We start from the raw sequence: 23929 nt of genomic DNA, 5'->3' as shown, positions 1-23929 counted from the left end.
AGGGCTGTGTTGCCATCCAGAAGGACCTTGACAGGCTGTCGAGGTGGGCTAAAAAGAACGTCATAAAGTTCAACAGGAAGCGTGGGCTCCTGCAACTGGAAAGGAACAACCCCAGATACTAGGACACGCTGTGAGTCACCTAGCTGTAAAACAGTTTTTCAGAAAGGGACCTTGGAGTCGTGATGGACACAGAGTTGAACATGAGTCAGCAATGTGCCTTTGTTGCTAAGACAACTAATGGCATTCTTGGCTGCATCAGGCAAAGTATTGTCAGCACGTCAAGAGAGGGTATCCTTCCACTGCATTCAGCACTGGTGAGGCCGCAAGTACAAGAGAGACTTGAACATGCTGTTGAGAGTCCGATGGATGGCTACCAAGATGATGATGGGACAGAAGCACCTCTCCTATGAAGAGAGGCTGAGAGAGCTGGGACTGTTCAGCCTGGAGAAGAGGAGGCTCAGGGGGGATCTCATAACTGTGTATAAATACCTGAAAGGAGTTCAAGGACGATGGATGCAAGTTCATTTTGGTGGTGCCCAGTGCCAGGACAAGAGGCACTAGGTACAAACTGGAGCACAGGAGGCTCCCTGTGCACATCAGGAAACACTTTTGTGGCATATGGGTGTTGGAGCATTGGCACAGGTTGCAGAGTCTCCCTCCTTGGAGTTCTTCAAAAGCCCCTTGGACATGGTCGTGGGCAATAGTCTAAGTGTCCCTGCTTGAGCAGGCGGCTGGACCAGATGACCTCTGGATGTCCCTGCCAACTTTAACCATTCTGTGATCCCACGATTATTCACCGCTTCTCCTCATTCCCGCCTTTAATGACAGCTGCCTGAAGATTTCAACAGTAAGAACAAACTGTTTTTAGTTCCACGCCAGAAGCATTTCCCCAGAACAAAGACAGCATAAAAGGATAATGTGCATTTTACATTGATTTTTTCTCAGGTGAAGGTAGGAGAAAAGGAAAATAATAATAAGGCAAATTAGTGTTCCAGCATGCCTACGTGTAGCGCAGATTCGGAGGCATGAGGAGTGTGTGTTACTGGCTGTAATGCTGAGTCAGATGCAGAGGGGCTGCTGGGAAGAGTCAGCACGCTGAGGAAGTTTCCAAGACGGTGTCATACCCAATAAATTATATTTAGTTGGTAAGGTTACGCACACCATAAAGCCTTGGGTACTGTTACAGCCCTGAGCCACGGACATCCACGCAGCTTTTGGGGAGCAGTGGAACCACATTTTTTCAGCCCTCCAACATCATTTCGGGTCCCACCGGGAGGTCTAGTGGCTTTTATTCGCCCCTACACACCTGCGGTCACTCGCAACGCACACCACGGCTTTTAACCTTTTGGCCAGATTTCCTCACACCACTTTCCCTGACCGGTACCAGCCACGCAGGGCAACCGCGGTGCGGGCCCTGGTGCTCCCAGGAGTTATTATTTTTTATTTCGCAGGGGATTCACAGCACCGCCGTAACTAGCGTTAAGCACCGAGCACCCCGCCTCGGGGCCGGCAGCGGGGTCTGGGGGCACCCCCGGCCTCCATTTTGCGACCCGGGGGGCCCCGAGGGGGGGGGGCGGTGTAAGATGGCGCCCCGCCTCCCCGCGGGGGGGGCAGGGAGGGGCGGTGGCGTGGCGCCCGTGCTGGTGGCGGTGCCTCCTCCTCCTCCTCCTTCCTCCACCTCCTCCTCCTCCTTCTTCTTTTACTCCTCCTCCTCCTCCTCCTGGCCCCGTCGCGGCCGCGTGCGGGCGGTGCCAGACGCCGAGCCGGCCACACGCCCGCGGCTGTGTCGGGCTGAGGAGCGGGCGCCCCCGGCACCGCCACCATGACGGCGGCCATGCGGCAGCGCTTCGACCGCTTCCTGCACGAGAAGAACTGCATGACCGCCGCCCTCGAGCGCATCGAGAGCAAGACCGGCGTCGACCGCAGCTACATCGCCATCGGTGAGCTCGGGCACCGCGTTTAGGGGGAGAGAGGGGCATGGGGGGACCGGCCGGCAGCGGGAGGGGGGCGGCTTGGCAGCGGCTGCAGCCGCGCCCTGCCCCGCTCCTCCGCCTCTTCCCCCGGGCCGCCCCCTCGGGCAGCCGGCGGGGCAGCGGCTGGCCCCTCGGCAGCGCCATGCACCCCTTCTCCGTCTACCCCTTCTCCGTGTACCCCTTCAGCGCCGCAGGTGAGCCCCCGCCCGGCTCGGGCTGCCCGCTCTGCCCGTGCCGTTGCCTTCTCCTAATTCCCTCTCCGCTTTTTTTCCCCCCCCTCTGTTCTCCCCGCAGCTCTCCTCGGGGCGGTGGCCGTGTACCTGGTGATCGGCTACGGCGCCTCGCTGCTCTGCAACATCATCGGCTTCGGATACCCCGCATACGTCTCGTGAGTGCTGTAGGGTGCGCGGGGATGGCTGTCCCCGTTACCCCGGGGAGGGACCTGGTGGCAGGGTGCCAGCCCCGGCGGTCCTCGAGGACCGTGCCCCAAAACCTGGCTGCTCACTGTCTGCCCGGCAGGTGCTGTGTCATGGGCTGGCAGGTGCTGAGCAGCTTGAAAGCGATGCCCACGGTGTGGTATGTGTCCTCCTCGGCTTCTCACGCTGCTGCTTTTAGCCCAGAGGGCTCCCAGGTGCGGTGCCAGCACGTGTTTAATGCAAAGCCCCCTGCACGGAGGCAGGCGCATTAAGGAGCGATGCTCACCGCAGGACAGCCTGGCGGAGGAGGAGGGGGAGAGGAAGGCTTTGGGGCTCCTCTTGAGAGTTAAAGTCTTAAAAAATATTTTGCCTTTCAGAGGACAGTTTAGGAAAGCCCCCGTGGGTGTTCTGTTTATAAAAGTAGCTGGTATCCTTGTATTGGCAGTATACTGTCAAATTACTAGAACAAAATGGCCTTCCCACTAGGTAAGACGTCAGTAGGTTGCAAAACACTTTTTGGGGTTTACTAAATAAAACCTTCTGTGTAGCATACAGTGTTCATAAAATGGAAGTCCTTCCCAGCTTTAATGTTACGTTGCTGAAATGCAGCGCTTGGCTCTTATATAACCACTTACATACAGTCAGCGGCTTTTAAAAATGTGTTATCTGGCAATTAGCTTCTGGGCAATTAAAAATATGTTGCTTTGCTTGCCCTTTCTCTTGTTTCCCAAGTGGGGGAAATCAACTCAGTTTTAGACTCATACAAGATTAAAAACGACTTTTGAAATGCCTTATGGTTACGATGCTTGAAGCTAAGCAGTGCTTTTCTAAATAGTGTTACTGGTGTGCACTAATTTAGGAGATAATAGGTCAAGAACAACTTGGGGGAAACTTAGGGTTTGTTTTATATAAGGCAATTTATAATTGAATTTTTTAAATTAAAATCTGAAAGTAGAAATGTTTAAATACTGTAGAACCTTTAAATAGTTGAATAGGAAATACATTTATGTACTATTTTCTGCCTGAGTTAGGCCGCTATTAAATTTTTATAATTTATGATTGTGAAAGGCTACTTAAAGTTTTACACTTGTTTGGGATCAGATTTTAAATCTGCCCATATTCAATTGGGATGAATAAACAGACTGTAGAGCTCTTAAAGTTGTGGAGGCAAGACAGTAGCAAATCAAATACAAATAGTATGGGTTTTCTTTCTTCTCATGTTTGTCTCTTTTTTTGTCCAAATCTGGAAAAATTACTTTATCTTTTTGTAGAGTGTCTACCCTTCTGTGTGCAGGTAGTTTTAAGTGTACCCTGGCTTGAAAATTTACCTCATCGATACTAATACTGTGAAATTTTTTTGGTCTGTTTTTGTAATGGGTGCATTGGCCATTGTTCTTGATTACAAGTCTTAACTAACATATGCAAACAAATGAAAAAAAGCATGAATATCACGCACATTTATACAGTGCCAATTCTGGCTTTTCTGAATCATGCTGATTTAATGCTTTCCCTTTGTATATCTTTTTAATGTGGAAACATTTTTTTTAGGGTAAAACTATAATCTCAGGTGATAATCTCATTTATATAGCATGCATGCCAGGGGCATACACTTTTTAGTGGCATCCTGCAGAGAGGTGTTAGCCTGTGAAGTAGTCTGCTGACACATTGGCTGCCCTTATCTCCCTTCCCAAGTGCGGAGATGATGCTTTGCATTTTCTGACGAACAGTGTTCTGCCCACAGAGCCAGCAGCCCAGCACGAGTGCAGAGGAGATGTGGGAGGGAATATGCCAGCATGCATTTTCATGGTCCTGTTCCATTTCCCCTTTTTTGGGGAAAGTGTGTGAACTCAGGATGGGCATAGTAGCCCTTGCTAGTCTGTACGTGGTTATGGGATCAGCCTGGGAGCAACAGGCCAGGATATGTGTGCTTTCTCCTGAGATGGCTTTCAGTCTGCTGCCATGCATGGGCTGCCTAACCAAACCTAAAGCCTGTTTGGTTTTACCTGGAAGACATCACCTGTCTTCCACTGCATGGGTTTCTTTTTGTCCTGGCACTACCATGCCACGCTCTGTATTTACCTTAGGGTAGATACCCTAATGTAGGGCTAAGCCATGGGAAGATACAGCTGAGTTAACAGAGTGATTCCAGTTTCCTTTCCACAGCTTTGATCCTGTACTGTAGTTAGGGTGCTGCTGAGTCTTGTTCCCTCTGCTTGTGGTCCTAAAACACAAGGAGCTCCAGCCAGTGTGGTGTCTTTATTCCTCACTTCTCTTTAGTCTGTTCCTCTTTGAAAAGACAGCTGAAGAGCCCACTATATGAAGTGTCAGTACAAGTGAGAGTTGCTTCCTAGCATTGGGTAGAAAACAGTTTCTAGCTTTTTTCATTGGTTGAAAACACCTTCAAATGTGCTGTGGTGGGTTAACCCTGGCTGGTCACCAGGTGGGTACAACTACACTGCTCTCTCACCCACCTTCCTCTGAAAGACAGGAAAAAATACAATGGAAACACTCAAGGGTTGAGCTGAGGGCAAGGAGATCACGATAGTAATTAGTGTAATTGGTGAGTAGACAAAACAAGCTTGACTTGAGGAAGATTAATTTGTTGGTTATCACTAACAAAGTAGGATAGTGAGAAATAAAAAAAAATAAAACACCTTCCCTCAACGCCACTTTCTGTGCTGGTTCAACTTCACTCCTGACTCTGCTACCTCATCCTGCACCCCTGAGCAGCACAGGGAATGGGTGTTGTGGTCATCCACAGTGCTTTGTGCTGCTCCTTCCTCATGCTCTGCCCCTGCTCCCCGTGGGGTCCCGCCTGAGGGGGCTGCCCACAGGCAGCAGCTCCTCAAGCACTGCTCCCACATGGCACCGTCCCACAGGGTCCATCCATCCATCCCCCAGGAGCAAACTGCTCCAGCACAGGTCCCCCACGGGTGGGTGGCAGCTCCCCCCAGACCCCCTGCTCCTGCGTGGGCTCCTCTCCACGGGCTGCAGCTCTGGCCCGGGGCCTGCTCCTGCGGGGGCTCTCCATGGGCCGCAGCCTCCTCCAGGCCACATCCACCTGCTCCACCGGGGGCTCCTCCACCCATGGGGGGGCTGCAGCGTGGAGATCTGCTCCATGTGGGACCCATGGGCTGCAGGGGGACAGCCTGCTCCACCAGGGGCCTCTCCCTGCACAGCCCGCAGGGGAACTGCTGCTGCCTGCCTGCAGCACCTCCTGCCCTCCTGCTGCACTCACCTGGGGGGCTGCAGGACTGCCTCCCACTCCTCACTTGCTCTTCCTAGCTGCTTTTGAGCAGCAGTATTTTGTCCCTTCCTTAAATCTGATCTCCCAGAGGCCCATGCAGTGTCACTCCCTGGCTCAGCTCTGGCCAGCAGCAGGTCCCTTTTGGACACAGAGGCCTCCCCTGCAGCCCCCATGCTACCAAAACCTTGCCACGTAAACTGTACAGCTGTTAAAGCTGTGCCTCCTGGAAGAGGTCAGGGAACACAGCCATCAACAGAACATGTAACAGAGGGAATTAATTTGATGTACACACAAGCATGTCAGCAATGGGTCCACATGTGAATCAGCTCAGAAGAGTACTGAAGGAGAAAAAAGAGACTGCCTTTCCCGAGCTAACTTACTGTCTTTGGTTGTGATGTAGATCAGTGTGTCGTTTTTGTGATGTGATTGAATAGTTTAAGATGAGAAATAACTTAAGTAACCAGTAGAAAGACTGGTGGTAGCATTAAGTGGTGGGATGTGTGTGTTCTGCAAGACAGATTACCTCCTGTTCTTACAGTTGCTTAAAACAGCCAACAGGCTACTACTGATGAGAGACTTGCTAGGCATGTTCCAGTTATCCTCTGTTAGGATTTTAGTTTTGGATTACCTTGGTCACAGTAGTTACTGATCATCTCTTTGCTTGCCTGAAAGAAAGTGTATCTGGAAAAAAAAAAAAAAAAACAAAACAGTCCAGAGATGCTCCACTCGGGAGTTCAGTCTGCTCACAGGCAAAGCCTTGGCAGTTTCATAGCTGCCCACCATGCCTTGTGTAGTTCTGTAGTTTATTTTCTTTCCTTAGTACCATTCTCTTTGCCCTGTGGCCGTGTGTGCTGTGCAGCAGATGTGAATCTTGCTGGTGTGGTACCTGAGGGCTGCAGCCACCAGTGAGACCGGGCTGGTGGGGTGTGCTGCCAGCACTGGCCAAGGCACAAGGTGGTTTCAGGTAGGCACAGCTGCTTCCCTTCTCCTTCCCCCCCTTTAATGTTCACCTTTGGCTTGGCTTTGTGCAAGTCTGTGCTGTGTTTGTGCACAGAGGAGCCATGCACAATCATCTGTCACACACAATCTTCTTGGCTCTTCTTTGAGCAACCTGGTGTGGTGGGAGGTGTCCTGCTCATGCCAGGGGGGTTGGAACTTGTTTGTTCTTGAAGGTCCCCTCCAGCCCAAACCATGCCATGGCTCCATGATTCCCCAAATCCCCGTCTTCTATGCCATGTCATCACCCACAGGGCTCTTAACGTAGGCAAAAATAAGCAGTAGTTTTCCAAGGAGAGCTTATCTGGCTATCGCCCAGAACATCAGACAATCTGGGTTACAGTTAGTCATAAAACCCTGGCGTTTTTCCCTCAAATCCTGTGCGGTGCTCTGTGATTAAAAAGAGTAATTGTTTTTAAGTTGAAATCTACTACTCATTTGCAGGCTGTTGTTTGCAGTAGGCCAGCATTTGAACATTCTCCGCAGGTGATACCAAAAACCTCTTACGCGTCCAGTGAGCTGTAGCTGCACAAGGCAATACTCAGACTAGGCGATGGAAGGAGTGAGTCCTGCAAGTACTTCAGTAATGTTGCCAATGTCTCGCTGCTTTTCTAAACTTTCCAGATCTAGCCTGTTCAAACATAGCTCCACCCATAGCCCACGGCGGTTAGCTGCCTCAGAAAAATTAGAGAGTGCAAGCAGGAAGGGAGCCCCTTATGACTCAGAAACGCGTGCAAAGGATTTACTGAAATTTCAGAAGTGCTGTCATGTTTGGTTTAAACGTGGCTAAGATGAAAATAGCTCCGGGCAGTAAAATGTCTGAACTTATTACGGGTGTCTTCAGGGGAGAAGAGCAATATAGTACAATCATCCCTCCTCCCGCTCTGGCTAATTTTGTGCTGTTACTTCAGTTTATCTGTTTTTACTATTTAAGTGCTTATTATGGCATTTTAGAAACAGGAAACAATCTATTCTGATTACAAAGAGGTGTAAACATGCAATTCAAGTCTTGTAAGTATCATTGTGAACCTGAGCCTGTCTCCTGGTTTCTTTGCATGTTCCACGTCACTGAAATAGGAATGGTGCTTTTTTTGGTCAAAGATGGTTAAAAAATGTGAAATCATGTGTTTCCTGAGAGCTAGGACAGTAAATCTGCTTTCTCATAACAAATTTTGAGAGGAATGCTTACTTTTTACTTCATGGAAAATTCTGCATGGTATATTTACATTCACAAGCAATGCTGTGGTGTTGTTTTATAAAACTGTTCTGAGAGAGCTGATGTATCTCATGAGATCTGCAATGTTCAGAGTAAAGTTAAGCAGAAAGTTTCCAAATCTGTCTATGCTTATACTGTCCACTTTCTCAGATGACACTCTTGCCATGGAGTTTCAAACTTTAAAAGCTATATATACTTTTTGCATATGTTTTGCATAAGTCAGTTCATCTGAAACATGTTTGGTTTTTTTGTCTTACAGATTTTAGAGTGCTGTGTTTAAAACAAAAGCTGTGCATCTGTTAAGTAGGGAAATGGCGTGCTTTTGTTTCTAGAGACAGCAAGTTGTTTGATGCAGGAGTGACTCTTAACATTACAACGAATGTAGATACATTAGAATTTATCTCCCACATTTTAAATTTAGGTTAAAAAGCTAAAGACCTTTGTTCTACAGGTGGGTCTGCAATCCAGATTAAACTCCTTGGAAGGCTATTGGTTTATAACTGATACAGACACTGTTTTAAGGAAAAGCTGATGTGTTCATTCATAAATGAAGGCATTTTACCATTTTCTTAGTCTAGAAATACACTATTGCATGCACTGTTCTCCCTTAACTGCAGTAATCTCTAGCAACTTTGCTGGTGTTAAGGATAGTGTTGTTAGTGGGATAGTTAGGATTACACCACTGGAGTTTGCTGAAATACTTTCCTAAACTATGCTTTCTCCTGCTGAGTCACAGTGCTTCTGAAATTCAATGTGTAACATTGCTGATCCTAAGCGTCAAAGAAGGTGGAGTCAAAAAGATTAAAAAAATGTGGATTATTGTTGTTTGCTGTTCTTGTTTGCCCCGTGTTGTTGCAGTCACATGTTCTAGTTATGCTGTAAAAGGCTTTCACCACAGCTGTGAGACTGCTGGAGGAGAGTTCATCACACCGTGCCATCCTGAAAGGACGGCAGCCTACTTGCCACTGGGTACACAGTGAGCAAAATATGCAATTTTTGGACGAGGTTAATGAAGCTGTCTTCAGCTCCTAGGAAGAGAAATGCAGTCTTGCATGTGAGGATCTGTGATCATTAGTTAAAACTCAAAAATTTTGAAAAAGAAATGGCAAAATGTTATACACAGTTTAGTAGCTGGCACTGTACTCAGAAAGGAATTGAGGATTTGCAGAGACCTGAACCCAGAAGCAATTCCTCTAAGTCTGAAACTCAAATCCCTTTCCTACTCCCTGATGAATCAATTTTTTAAATTACTCTCAGTAATTAAAACCATAGGATCTATGTAACTTGCTTTCTAATTTAAAAAGTACTTGCACAGTGATCACCTTACAACAGCAAGATTTTTCCATCCAAGACTGTAATTGCTTTAAACATCAAGTCTGAAAATGTTGCACCATTTTGTGCTTAATTGCACATTTATGTAATTTAAGGGCACCCTGTAATTCATTTGCCAATATCATGGTAAACAGAACTGAAAGGCAGTCTTAGAGCTGTAACAAAATTACGCTTAAAATACAGCCTCCACAGTGCACTTCATGTTGACAAGGAAATGTAATTTTTATTCTTTCTATATTGTTGTAAGCATATAGCAGAGGACGACGACTTCTCCTCAGGGTAACAACAACTCTTTGATCTCTGTGCCTATACCCTAAAAAGTAGCAGCTCTGGAGAGACAATCAAAGAATATGAAACATGTTTTTCCTTAAACAAAATTGCCTGTCACAAGTACAGAGGGTGCCAGCAGCGTTGCAGATTGCCAGCGAGTGGTATCTTCTGGTGGGGATGCAGCATGTCTGCATTTTGCAGGTAGGATTTGGCTTTTTTGTAAGCTCCATGGCCATGCAGTTTTTGTCTTCCTTGTCATAACCTTGAGGAAAGACAACCTGAAAGACTCCTGTAATAAAAAGTGTAATAAATGACTAAGTCCCAAATAGGATTACAATCAAAGTTTACAATTTATTAAGCGAATAGAGGTAAGCAAACAGCGCTGGGTGCACCGGGAGGCTCTGCTCCACCAAGATGCACTCAAGTTATATCAGGCGGCTGTTTTTTGTGCTCCTAGGCTCCTGCATATTCATTATTATGCTAATACATATTCATTACAACTTCTAGAAAAGGCAGGGTTATTATAATTAGTTCCCTGAATCCAAACCCTCCTGCTGGTGCATGCATATCAGTCTCTAGTGGTCCCTCTGGGGGTCTCTCATGCTGAAGGCTCGTAGTCTTCCTCCCAGGCTTTTCTCCTCGTCTTTCGTCTTTGTCCATCTTGGCTGGATGTCAGAGACTTGTGCAGTGTCCCCTGCAAGCTTTGTCTTTTAGTCGTCCTTCAGCTTTCCTCTTCCCCTTAATCTCTTGGCCAGATATCAGAGACTTGCATAGTGTCCTGTGCAATCGTCATAATAGTTAGCAGTTATTCTGAAACCCCTTTGTTCTCTTATCCCCTGTGGACACGAATTGCTGGGCCATTCCTTTGCAAGATACAAGGAATACATTATACATGTGTATATAAGAATACAAGATACATTAACCACTCTGTCTTCCTTAGACTTGTGGTTATACAAGGGTATGTAAGACAGAAAGTCGCATTTCATCATATCATGCAGCCCTAGCATTGTTCAATATGGACACGAATCAAATGAACACGTTTCACAAAGTGAAACTGGAGGTTACTGAAACAGGGCCTTTTAGGTTCAGGAGACACTGGTGTAGCTGCTCACGCCAACAAGCACAGCCAGCAGTAAAGCTGGTAAAGCTTATTCTGAGGATTCACGTGCAGGCGAGCTCTGCTAAAGCCTGCAGCGACGTCCCTCACCTGCGTTAAGGCTGGCAGTGGAGCAAATCCTTCTGGCAGAGAGGGTAGATGGACATCTTCTAGGGGAGCAGAGCCGGGGATGCTGCTGGAGCCTCTCGCCTGGCCTGCAGGGCAGCAGGAGCAGCAGCGTGATGGTGTGACAGCCCGGACTGAGGCACTGATCCACGTTAATCCCAGCCTAAAAGAGCCTGCGGTGTGGGAGCGTGTGTGGGGAGCTGGCTTTAGCCCGACTCAGAAGTGGGGAACAGATCCATCACGGGGCCCTACAAATACCCGCTCCAGAGGAGAGCGGGACAGGAATAAACAGTGATGAAATGACAGAACTGCTGCCTTTTTTTTTTTTTTTTTTTTTTTTTTTTTAGGAACCTAGCTTTGTGCTTATTTAACATAAGCTGTGGTACTCTCTTCACCCGTGACAACAAATACCCTTCCTATACTTCACGAGTTTGTCTGCTGCCATCTTCTGAATATACAACATTAGGAGAGGGGCAGTGGTAGACCTGCACTTACACAACTGCTGCAGAGTATTTGGCAGGGATGTGTTTCCAGTATCTGCAAAAGCATTACGCTACTAGTATAGTCTGGAGGAAGAAGCATGGAAAGACAGAAGGCTTTTAGCTGATGGATGAAAATGGAGAAGACAAAATGGTAAAGCAAATACAAACACACAGGCACAGGCTTCACTGCAGTGATGCCAGAAGTTTCAGAGGTAGCCTGGCAAGGGGGGTCTGAAATGAGGATGGCAGGGAGGCACAGGGCTTAAGGAAGTCTGTGCTACAGCGGAGTGGTGATCCCACAGAGGTGTCTAGATAGCTAGAAGTAAATTGGTTATGAAGCTCAGCAAACTGCTGTAAGGAGCCGAGACAGCCTGACAAGTATAAACTTTAGAAATATAGAGAATTTCTTTTTTTTTCTGAAGTTTAAAAAAAAAAAAAGGAAAAGTTAACCTTAGCAAGAGAGTCGTAGATGTGCCAGCCTACTCATTCAGTATAGCTCTGATTAGAAAACTGAGGGGAGGATGCACAGAATGGCTTATCTCCTCCATAACTACAGCAGGACTGGGTTTAGTTTAAGCAATGCAGTGTGGTTGTGAAATACATGTGTTGAGGGATACGTGGTTTACTGTGCACTAAAGATGTCTTAGACTGGAGTCTGTCTTTTGTCTTAAACTTGTAACTTTATTTGTACAAGAGTCATCAGGTACACCTTGTAAACTGCAGAGTTTTGAGTGACACTAGGTAATAAATTTTGGCATTTCAGCATTTCTTTCTCTTAATTTCTGGCTTCCACATTTACTAGCTGGACTCGGCTCAAAAAAGAAAAAAAAAAAAATATATATATATATATCCTTGTAAGATTATAATAGGCTTATTCTGTGAATACTGTATGTGTGAATTAACTCATCATTAACAATGATTTATTATGCCAGAGCTAATTCAGGGGTGAGTAACAACCTCTTCCTGGAAAAGAGCTGGTATTTTTTCAAGATGAGACAGATGCTTTAAGTGAAATAACTCAACTTGGCAAATTACTAATGTTAGGCTTAATCCAATTAATGCTAGACGTGGTCCGGTTGGACTGATTGTACGACAGAAGCAGTCAAAATTTGGGACCCGTGGTCCTGAGACTGCAGCTGCCCAGCCGCTGTGAACCCTGGGCTGCTGGAGAGCACGGCAGCCTCGGCTCTTCCCCGTTGGCGTCAGCAGCTGGACGGGTTATCAGGGAACAGGGGTGGATAAAAAGGACGCTGTCAGTGCTCTCCCCATGTGTCTGCACAGGTTGCAGTGCTGGCTCAGGGCAGGTCATACGCAGTGCTGCAGAGATACCTGTGTTTAAAATAACTGGGCTGTGATGTTTACCAGCCAGGCTGCTGGAAGCTGTTCTCCGTGACTGCTGCTTCCTCCTGCACGCGTAACTTCTGTAAGTAGTTATTTGGGGCTATGATTAAAGTCCTCTGCAATTAGAGTATAAGCACCAAATAAATTCCTTTGTGAAGTGTGATTGCTCCACATAACTAACGTGAAATTTACTTATATTGTTATTAGACGAAAAAGATATCAAACTACCTTCTTTATTTTCTATTTATTTATTTGTAAATTTGAAAGCATGGGCTTTGGGTGCTTCCTCCTTCATTATGAGACCTTAATGATACATGCTGCTGAAACTGACTTGTTCCTGCAGTGTACAAATTGCAAGGAGGCTGTCCTAAAGCTGGCTGTACTGCCAGCATCGTGTGGTCTGTATCTTTCCACTTACTGGTGGAGGTTGAATTTTGAGTATCACACTGAGTCATGATTTAACATGAAGAAAAGCAAAATGTCCTTGCCATGAAGTAGCACCTATAATGTATCTCCTAAAGTTAGTTGTGCGGAACATTATAGCAGGATAATAGGTAATAAATTACTGAAGTGCAGTGCAATTAAGGTGAAATTCTCCTGCTGAACAGAGTTATAAATGGACAAAAATCAGCTCAGATACTGTAGATAACCTACTGTACTTGCATATTCTTGAGTAAGAGATATTTTCTGTGACTTACTTTTGAAATGGTGTGTAAGTAGCAGAGGATGTGGTTATCTGTTGTCCTTTTATTAGGCAGGCACGTGTTATTATTGTATGGACTAGCACTGGCACTCTCCACTGAGGGACGTATTTCCCATTACAAAGCAGAGTGCTCATCACATATTCACCTTTCCTCGACTCCAGTTACACTGGTCAGTCACTGACAGCTCTGTTGTTCCCATTCTTCCCTTTCTTCCCTCCTAGTAAATGGCATTAGGCTGGCGTCCTCCTAACAGCTGCAATTTTTGTTCTTGCCTCTGAGCCAATGGTGCTGGCTGTCATCGTCTGTGGTGTGGTGTCAGCCCTGTGAGGTTGTCCCGTGATACCTGGACCAGGCATCAGACCTGAGGGGAGTGTTGCTCTGCTGTTTCCTTCAGCGTGCAAGAAAGCACCGTGTGTGGGTTTAGTGTTGCATGTCAGCTGGTTAAACCACACCAGTGAATGACAGCTTGCAGTGCTGCTGCTCGTGACAGTCTGACCAAGAAAGTGTCCCGTTCAGATGCTCCTCTGTCACTGGTAAAAGGAATCCGTATTCCTTGGGTGTCTTCCCACCACCTTCCACCAGGAGGAAGACTGGGAAAGCTGTGGGGTGCCATGTGTAGCACGTAAGCTCCAGTGAAAGTAAGTTCTCAAGATCAAATGAGAGCCTGACTTGATTGTGGTCACGGCTCATTCTTTGTCATCAGCATTCATTATCATCAGAAGGCCTTAAGATACATTTCTTCCTTATATTAATTTAGTGTCATGTCCTTGAGAGGGGTGGTCATGTTTTGAAATGTCTCTCTGTGGTGCTCTCAGGAGTAGTTCCTCATCATTCTAACAATTCCCATTTATTTCTTCAAGATCCTTCTTCAGGTTTTGAGGATTCACAGCTTCACAGTTAAACTGAGACTTCCCAGATCAGCAGAGCTTCCTCTGAGGTGCTAGCAGGACTCACGAGTGGCATCACCAATACTTTGGAGCAAAGGCTGCCATTGCTTGGGCTTTTTGGATGAGTGAATATGTTGTAGATATGAGCATATGCAAATGTTTCATAAGCATCCCTACAGAGCTGAAGTACTTTAGAAATAACAACTACCTGGAAGGTAGAGAAAAACGCATGTCACCTTAACTTAGTGAGTCTGAAACTCCTGTTTGCCTGTTATTTGGGATCTTTTTTGGGTTCAGCTGGGGACAGTCAGTTTGCATTCTCTGATTTGACCAGGCAAGGTATCAGCTTAAGCAACTGCAGGAGCAGATGGTGAACGTCCAAGTGGAGCAGCACCCATTTCTAGAGGAGAGCAGATACTAAAGCGAGCTATATTGGCACAGCGATGTGTCCAATGCCCTTTGCCACTGAATTGGAGGCTCTACGTTTTTCAGTGAAAACTGATTTTTGTGATCATTAGGATGATTTTTAATAATGTTAACAAAAGTTGAACAGCCTCCCCCTAAATCTGTTGACGGCTTCAGACGATGAGTGGAAAGCAGCAAGGCTGTTAGCAGTTTCACTGCCAAGTGTTCTCTCGCAAATACCAAGCTAGCATGTTTTTTGTGGTAAGATAAGCCTCCCCCAGTATGCCAGCAGTGAAGAACTTGCCAGTGTAACTGGAAAAATTAATGCCCAGCAGGTTTTCCTTAACCACGAGAAGCTGCCATATGTTCCTTTCCCTCCCCCGTTTACCCCTTTGTTCAGCGCTGACTTCCCTGCTGGCTGATTTTGCTGTTTCTCTCCTTCAGAAGGCAGTTCCACGCCGTGACAGCAGCCCGCACCAGGAGCTCTCTCCCTGACCTGCAGTGCGTTTTCTCAGTGGCCCCTCAGCCAGCGGTGCTGAAACTAGTGCAGATGATGCATACATTAAGTGTCAGATCCTCTTATTGCATCTCAAAGTAATTCAATCCAGGAGCTGCACCAAATCTCCCAGTGTGTGGTGGGTTTATCAGTGCTGCTGCTGAAACGTAAGGCATGTCGCGTGGTTGGCTTTTTATTTTGACTTGCAGAGCTAGGAAGTGACACACTCTGAAGGGCTCGTCAATTCACAAACCAGGAAGTCTGCTCACGGATAGCCATCTCCTTGTGCCTTCTGTTTGGTAAACCTCCCGAAATCTCAACCTTCCTTACTGTCTAAAAGAAAATTTTACACCTTTGACTTGCCCCACAGATCTTGCATCAGCAACAGTGTAGTTGATATTAAAGGAACAAATTGTAAGAGATTTAAAACCAAATATACAAACTTTAATCCAGTGGCATGAGCGGAGAGTACAAATGCTTTTTAATATTCTTAATCTTCATATTATCAGGCTTACAGTGGCTAGCATTTCCTTCTAAAACTTCTTATCGTGCTAATCTAGAACTGAGCAAGACCCAGTCTCCATTTCTCGTACTAAAGAAAACACGCGTGCATCTTTCTTCCAACCCCCTATTTTTAAAACTGTCTGAACTTGCATGCCCCCAGCAACTGGGGATTTAAAGCCAGTTAATTATTAAGCAGAAAGCCCAAGACTTCGCTTGAGGTTTCTCTGCTATTCGTAATGCCATAACCTACATCATGATATGCCAGTCCTGTAGGAGTGGATTTAAAGAGCGAAGCAGCTGGGGGTGTAGACACATCGTCCTCGCTGCCTGCGTTTGGGGGAGGTTGCTTTATACGGCCTCTGCTCGGCTGCTGTAGACCAAGTGCTCGCTAGCAGATAGAGCAAACCTTCCCATCTGCCTTTTCAGAAAGGAATCCAGCTCATGTACACGATGAATAAAGGTGTTTGATATTCACTTCCAAATCCTGGGCAGGGTTGCCTTGTTCTGGTCTCTTACAGATGCTGGTGTCATTGCTGGTGCTGGGTGGTGATGTTCATGTTTCTCTTGCAGTCACGGTGCTAGAAGGTGCTGCTTCTTTCTGAAGTCACATGTTTAGGACAAAGCTTTCCTATCCAGAAATCTTGGGCACGCTGTCCATGTGATGGATAACATTTAAATCTGTTCTGAAGATGATACAGAGAAATTAAATTATGAGAATTCACACGTTGCAATAAACCTGAGATGTAAAAACTTCACCATTACAGGTGACACTAGTGCTACTGATTTACTTACCTCTCTTTTTTTTTTTTTTCCCTTACAGGATCAAGGCCATTGAAAGTCCCAACAAAGATGATGACACACAGTGGCTGACTTACTGGGTCGTGTATGGTGTTTTCAGCATAGCAGAGTTCTTTTCCGATATCTTCCTGTCCTGGTTCCCTTTCTACTACATGCTAAAGGTATTTTACTACCCACCTCCCTCTCTTAAAATGAGACCTTTGATGTAACTGCTTTAACGTCTTCAAGAATGAAGAGATGTCAACAGACTCCTCTGGAATCATGCCTGGGTCACACCTTATTTTTAGATGCTGGTTACACTAATCTTGCTCTGTGAAAGTGATCTGGTTACAGCTGATGTTTTCAAAAGGCAAGTGGGAAACTTGTGGTGGGTAACAGGGAAAGATCTGCTATTTTTTAGGAAAGAAGAGATTATGGAGATATTCAGTGGAAAGACAGTTGGCCTGCGGTGCAAGTTTGGGCAAGATGAGAGCACTTGGTAAAATCTGCAGAGTGGCTTCATTTCTGCTTTAAGTGCTTTAGTAGAAGTGGAGAGTTAAATTGCAAAGGCATCAAAAGGAAGTATTATCTTCTGTGCTATTGGGAGCAAAGAAGGAAATTACAACGTAAGAAATAGATTCAATCATACAATCTTCGTTTTTCATAGAAGATACTTTCCACTTCCTTTCAGGAAAGTTTCAGAAGAGCTTGTTGCTAACGTGTATTTAGTAGTGGGGTTTGACTACCAACAATTATTTGCTTGATGTGTTCCAAGCTTCATTTGTCAAATACAGTATGACTGTACTGTCAATCAACTTCCAAATATTAAATTATTCTGTGAGGGAGTCAATTAACATGTATGCTTTTGGGTAGAAGCTTGCTGGACAGCGATTTCTTTAGCTTACAGAATTATCACTTCTGTGTTCTCTTGCTTCTTTTTCCTACCTTTGTTAGCCTGGCTTAGCCTTTGCAAAGTACTTGAAAGGATTTGATTGTCAGCCATTGTGGTAGGGGCATTTACAGTTTTAATGGTAAGGTCTGATGTTGCCAAATAGTTTTTCCAGGAAACGCTGCATTTTGAAGACAGAACGAGCTTAGGTGGTTCAGTTACATGCGTTACTTTTGCATTCTTCCTTTTGAATCTTCAGCTGACACCAATCATACAGTCATTTAGATGTTTAGTTCCCCAGCTCCCTCAAACACTCTGACACATTAGAACTGCTGCTTCAAACCTAAAAAAAAAAAAAAACCAAAAAACTAGGCTTGTCTCACAGAGTTAATTCTCTCTTCCCCCTTTTTTACCCCTTAGTCAAAAATTACAAGTTCTTTTACTATTTTAAGCCTAATGTTTTTGCTTGCTAAGTTTTAAAGAGTATGCTAATTTTGAAGTTTACTATGGTCTACGCATACATGAAAGATTTACCATTTTAATATATTAAGATCAAGCCAAATAGCAATGAAAATGCAAGTTCAGCTGACCTGAAAACAGGATCCAAGAAGATTGCTTATGGCACTGGGAGAATCTGTGCTCACACAGTTGTTTCACATCTCCATCTTCACCTTACAGTTGAGCAGCATTATAACTTTGCCTATTGTCTCCAGTTCTGAATTCATAGGGAGTATTCTCAGAGCTTCTTTTCTGGTAAAAACATGGCAATGATTTCTGCATGCCTGCATAGCACTCCTTCTGAAGAGCGTTCAATTGCAATTCAGGCTGACCTAGCAAATAAGAAACAAACAGATGGCTGTGATAATCCTGTATCAGAAATACCACATCTACATGTAGTGGTGGCAAAAACCGTAAGATACTTATCTCAGTTCAGCAGAAGCAAGCAGAAATGAAGGAAGCAATTGCAATAAATGTACAGCTTTCTATGATAACTGCTAAAGGCACATGCAAGTCAAGTATTTACTGTTAGCAGTGGGTAGGAGAGAGATACTTTTGTGATACAAAGGCAGACGGAAGGTGTTGGCTAAGAATCAGAAAGCACTGCTAACTGGGTGGGAGGATGGAAAATATTCAATGTGGGGAAAAGGAGGATTCTGGCAGCTTCTAATTTTCAGTCTACTGCAACTAAAACCTCTTGTAGTACTGTTTGTGATGTCTATGTCTCTTACGATCTTATGAAACAGAAGCCCAAATAAGCCATACATACAGATTTCAAACTTGCTTTTGTTTTATAAATATGCCAAGTTTGCATATTTATATTATTTTGATAGAGCTTGTAGTGTTCGCTCTGAACAGTCTTAGCTGCTTGTTATTCCTGTGTGCCTCAACAGGCAGGGCTGAGACTCTGATCATAGTTGCTCCCATACTTTCCTAAGTCCAGTGACCCTGACGTTTCAAGCATACTAGGAGTTTTCATATGTGGGTGAAAGGCATGTTCAAGAATTCTTTTGATATGTGGTACAATACTTCCAGATACTTTTTGTTCTCTAGCAGAAAACTTTTGAGTTCTTTTGGTTCTGTGGTTGCTTTGCCTTTTTTTTTTGTAATGCCTATTTTTTATTTATCAACTTCTTTACCTGAAACACAGGATATGTTTGCAACTCACAGTTTCATGTGTATGTGACCTGATTTTTGATACTTCTGATAATTATTTAAAGATTTTTGTTGTTGTTGTTCTGATATTAAAATACTATGGCCACTGAAAGTAGTAGAGGTTGTCCTAAAAGTATTACGGGAAGGAAGGAGATTCCATGCTTTACTAACAATTCTCTGATGAAAGAATACCATCCTCTTTCGGTCAGACACATCACATTGGCTGTATTATGAAAACTGCTTCGACGAAGCACTCAGTGAAATGAAATGGGAGGAGTTTTCATTGAGGCTGTGTTATTGGCTGTATTACGAGGCACTCAGTGGAATGAAGCAGGAGGAGTTTCCGCTGTGAGTGTAGTAATGTGCCGCATGTGGCAGTCTGACTGTGCTTCAGGACAGAGATCCCATCCTCTCACCCTTGCACTCTGGGCAGTTATGAATCTCATTCCCTCCTATGGCTGGACTGGAGAGTCACAAAGAATATAGCCATTATTTTTTTTTTTCCAATTAACGCTTTAACCACTCTATGCTTTGTATACCTTTTTTTACGAATCATTTTATGGTTATTTAATATGTTATGGGTATTTAATATTTTTTGTTACTTCAGCCTCATAAGAGACAAGGGAAAAGTAAACTAAGTTAGCAGTCTGACATTCTCGAGCTTTGAAAAGGCTGAGATTTGCAACTCTGGTATGTGCCCTCTTGGAAAGGTATAAAACCATTTTTCAATACCTTTCAATAGTCATTGGTGTTTGAGAATAAATCTAGAACTGTAAGATACTTTTTTCATCACTAGACTGGGGCAAAGCTGTAAAAATCAATATGACTAATTTTATTGCTAGGCAAGAAAACAGAAATTTCAGTGTCTTTTGTTTCAAAGGAAGCTGGACTTAGAGGCATGGGATTTCCTAAAACAAAGGAGAACTAAGTAACATCTGTGTCTCCTGAGACAAGTAAAATAGCTGTTGTTAATTGGCCAGTTATTCCTTAAAGGAAATAGAATAACTCTCAGCTTTTACTGAAAGGTGCAATATAAGATGCTACCATTTATTCTTTGTTTTATTCTATTCCAAATAATAGAAGCTTTTGAAAACAAGTATTGCAGCACTTTCTGCCTTTATCTTTTAGTTCAAAGATAAAAGCTTAGAGCTTGCCTAGAAGGATGGTGAACTGCCTTGGCAGAAGTTTGCAGTTGTTATCCACTGGAATCAGGGTTCCTTTTTGGAAAGAAATCCTCTTCCACACCAAATATGTCATCATTAGCTTTCTACAGGGCTGGGAGAAGGAAAATGTGCCTTAAAGGAAAAAGGAGTTGCAGTCTCTCCAGAAACAATAGGTTAAAGATGTTTATTTCAACTGATGCATTTTTTTGGGGTGTATATTGCACTGAAGACAGAGCCAAAAGAGCTGGAGAGCAGAACCTACCAGAAGTCATCCCTTATCCAAGAAGGGCAGAGGGAAGACACCCTGAAATATTTGGAAGGCTTGTCTGGAGATCACTATGTAGTTTTCATCATTCAAAGAGGATTCTATTTTTTTTTTCTTTTTGTTAAATCAGAGTCTTTCCTTTAAAGTAACACCTCATGACTTCAGTGACTTTGTAGTGGCCAAATTGTTATTTACAAGGCTCTTACGTAATACCAAAACAAATATTTGGGTGTGGTTTCGTCTTTGCATTTTTCCAGTGGGAAATCAAAAGCATAAGTGGAAGGAGAGGAGACAGAAATGCCTAGGTAGGCACAGTGGTACTCTGAAAGGATGCTGTAATCGAACTGATTTATAGGAAATGCTTTTGTGCTGCGCAGTGTACTCATACCTCATGAATAAATAAGAAATGGCTTGTATTTTTCAAACGACTTTCAGAAGCCATAGTGCATGCATTGAAACCTTGGTGCACTGCCTCTTTGACTGCTGGAGATACTGCTGTGAAAACCAGAAAGCTTCTGAGTTAAAAAAAAAAATATTTAAATAAGTCCTATTTGCCAACATTATTGAAAAGCGGCATTATCACTTTAAATTAAATGCCCATTTTTGGCCAAAGCTGGGGTGGTTTTGTTTTGTCTTTCAAGAAAAGGTGGTCTTCTGGGCGAAGATGTTCTGTTTTTATTTTTTGGAGAGGCTTTTGACACTGAATAATATTGTTCTCCTTGTGTCTGGAAAGAGTTGTTCTATTGCCGAGAAAATTTGCTTTTTTTTTGTTGCAGTTTTATTGCTGAAATATCATTCCATATATACTCCCAGTGCTCAAGCAGATTCAGTAGTGGCACTTCCTGTCCTCTACATGTTTTCATCTTGCTCTGCATAGCCATCTTTCTAATGCATATGACAGTGGAACTGAGGCCAAATAAAGGTGCTTCAGTGGTGAAGATAGGTATTTGTAACAAACGTAATAGCTGTCTTTACAGTCCCCCTTTTAAGATGCAGAAATATTACCCCACACACTGTGGAGGAGGTTTCTGTTTTCCAGAGAGCAAACTGTGGTGTAAAGGCTATACCTAAACTGTGCAATCCCATAGCATTACCCTATCTGTGTGCAATGTGTAGCTTGTTCTTGGCTTCTCATCAAGCCACTCTACCACTGGAATGCACACAGACCCTTTTTTCCCCTGCTGCATGGCCAAGGTGAGGAAGCAGAGTGGGTAGGGATGTGTTTTAGCTGGATCAGAGGGACCAAGGGGCTAGACCCTGAGTCATGTCTGTGCCATTGTAGTTCAGATGTAGCCAGAGACTAATGTTTCGTCTGGTCAGCCTTTGTGTACTACTACCTTATAAAAAAGAAAAAATAGTGCAGTCTTGGTATACCTTTTACCAGATGAGCTTTACTGCTACAGCCTGCTGCCTTTATCCTATCAGTGTGCCAGAAGTTACTCCAATATTAAGATTTACTGTGCAAAACTGTAATGATACACGTACTTATTTGGCTGTGACCATACGAAACTGCAGGCCATTATGTACCATTTCAAATACACTTCAGCCTGTGGCAAAGTTAGGAGGGCGCACTGTTCCTTGTCTGCTGCTCGTCTCTTCCACTGACACAGATGTCCTTGTTCCCTCTAGTGTGGCTTTCTGTTGTGGTGCATGGCTCCCAGCCCGTCTAATGGAGCGGAGTTTCTCTACCATCGAATCATCCGGCCTTTCTTCCTGAAGCACGAAGCTCAGCTGGACAACGTTGTTAAAGATCTGAAAGACAAGGCTGCAGAGACTGCAGATACCATTGCTAAAGAAGGTGAGGAAAAGACCACTCAGTGATCACACCGAGTAGGAAGAATTTACCTTTGCAGCTCTAGTATTAAAGGTAATATTAATCAGTTTGGGGGGGGGGAAACAAGATTATTATGTAAATTTTAATGGAGAAGTTAAATTGGATGAAACTGTCAAGAAAAGAAGACTACAGTGAGTTTTACTTTCTGGGAGTACAGTTATGCTAGAATAAGCACAAACTGTATGAACACAAGAAGCAGCTTGCATTTTTTTTCCAAATGTGGAAGTTTGTGTGTCTTCTCAACATACATATCCTATCAAAATTCTCTCTAGAGACAGGTCTGAACATCCTCACAAGGTATTTTCCATAAATCTAGTTACCGTTGCAGTGTGTTTCTGTATATCCTAAAATACCATCATCCCCAGTACCTGGCAGTATAGGACTGACACTTGTCTAGTAAAGCAAACCCTTCGACTCAAGCAAGCAGCAGTGTTTGGAGTGGAGGTTTTCTGTCTATAAGATCTTGTAATTTTAATTCCTTTGGAAATCAAAGGATTCTGAGACAACTCTTAAAGAAATTTCTTAGATTCGTATTTGATTGAATAACATCCTAATTTTATCACAGCCTGGAGTTACTTAATGCGTGCTTTTATTGCCTTCCATTCGAATCTGGGCCTGTATACTCCAAAATGTCCAGTGGTAATTTCATGAATGAGAAAAGGGAATCTATTAATTAGCTGAAGTAAAACTTTACTTAAATATCATTTGAGAGGAAAATTATAAGATACCTCAAATCACCTTAAATCTGTTCTTCCCCAAATAATATATGCAGTCTGATTTCTTTTTACCAACTTAAGAAGTGTTCTTATGAGTATTTAAATGATCTGCCTTTCTCAACTACTCTTGGGAATTTTGCTGCATGACCCTTTCTGAATCATTATTGTTGAACGGGTATCTTAAATAATGTTCTTCATCTGTCCTTATTCTGTCACTTACTACTTACAGCGAATAAGCTACTTAAGTCTGTAGGCCACTGTTAAGTTTTAACGTTTATTTTTCTACAGCCAAGAAAGCAACAGTGAACTTACTGGGTGAAGAGAAGAAGAGTACTTAAACTTTAACTGGATAAAGCTTCCCTACCACTTCCTTTACGAAGCTTGATGTTACTGGGAACTGTGGTATAACTTTAATAATGTTGCCTTGGAAACATTTTGATATATTAAAGGAATGTGTTAAAAGTTCGCTTACTACTTTGCTGTTGTCTGTATAGAGATTGAGCATTTTTATTTAAAAGCAATGCAGTGGGCAGCATCTGAAGCTTAATGAAAACATTTTCTTCATCTTCATGCAGAAAAAATCTTTCAGTAATCACCTTCTGCGGTAACATAAAAAAAAGGTATATCTCCCAGCAGCTCTTGCACTTTAGTTGTCTCTTCGTGCATGTAATTACCCTTAATGCTGGCTTTGGTGTGTCTGGTAATACGATGTTATTGTATAAGGACAATATTAGTCTGAACAGATTTTCTTGAATATACAGGGGATAATTGAGAGAGATGGCAGAGCTGATGTATTTCTCACTAGTGAAGTAGTGAATGATGAAATCACCTGTTCTAGAGGCACCTGATGATAGAGATTATTCACTGCTGCATGTTTTGTTGTGTTTGGTACAATGTGCATATTCTTAAATGGATAGACACTAAATATGAGAAAGAGTAACTTCATTCGAGTGATGAGACCTATATTAGTGTGAGGTAATTTAACAGAAATGATGCGTTAAGTTGCACAAGATGACTGCAGTACAACTCTCTTGCCTTCTCTTTCTAAATAAAGTTGTCATCTAAAATTGTAAATAGAGTGCCTTCTTAAGCTCACACTCAAAAGCACAAACCACCTTTTCATTAGGAACAATAACATTAC

General features: G+C 43.8%; 1 protein-coding gene across 4 annotated transcripts; it reads left to right on the top strand.

Moving 5' to 3' along the window:
- Nucleotides 1-1619: 1619 nt before the first annotated feature.
- On the top strand, nucleotides 1620-23862 carry REEP5 (receptor accessory protein 5). 4 transcript variants are annotated; one of them, XM_084504452.1, is made up of 5 exons: nucleotides 1620-1940; nucleotides 2268-2361; nucleotides 16312-16450; nucleotides 21868-22036; nucleotides 23077-23862. In XM_084504452.1, exons 1-5 carry the CDS (start codon nucleotides 1823-1825, stop codon nucleotides 23124-23126), a joined length of 570 nt encoding a protein of 189 aa, XP_084360578.1. In that variant the 5' UTR covers nucleotides 1620-1822; the 3' UTR covers nucleotides 23127-23862. The 4 variants fall into 4 exon arrangements, with proteins under 4 accessions (XP_084360578.1, XP_084360579.1, XP_084360576.1 ...); XM_084504453.1 differs by having other exon boundaries at nucleotides 1635-1940; nucleotides 21868-22105; XM_084504450.1 differs by lacking the exon at nucleotides 1620-1940 and adding an exon at nucleotides 1954-2167.
- Nucleotides 23863-23929: the final 67 nt, after the last annotated feature.

Source organism: Aythya ferina, assembly GCF_964211825.1.
Source record: "Aythya ferina genome assembly, chromosome: Z".
Classification (NCBI taxonomy): domain Eukaryota; kingdom Metazoa; phylum Chordata; class Aves; order Anseriformes; family Anatidae; genus Aythya; species Aythya ferina.
Note: the sequence above shows the minus strand (reverse complement) of the source record. Positions and strands in the feature narration are given on the sequence as shown.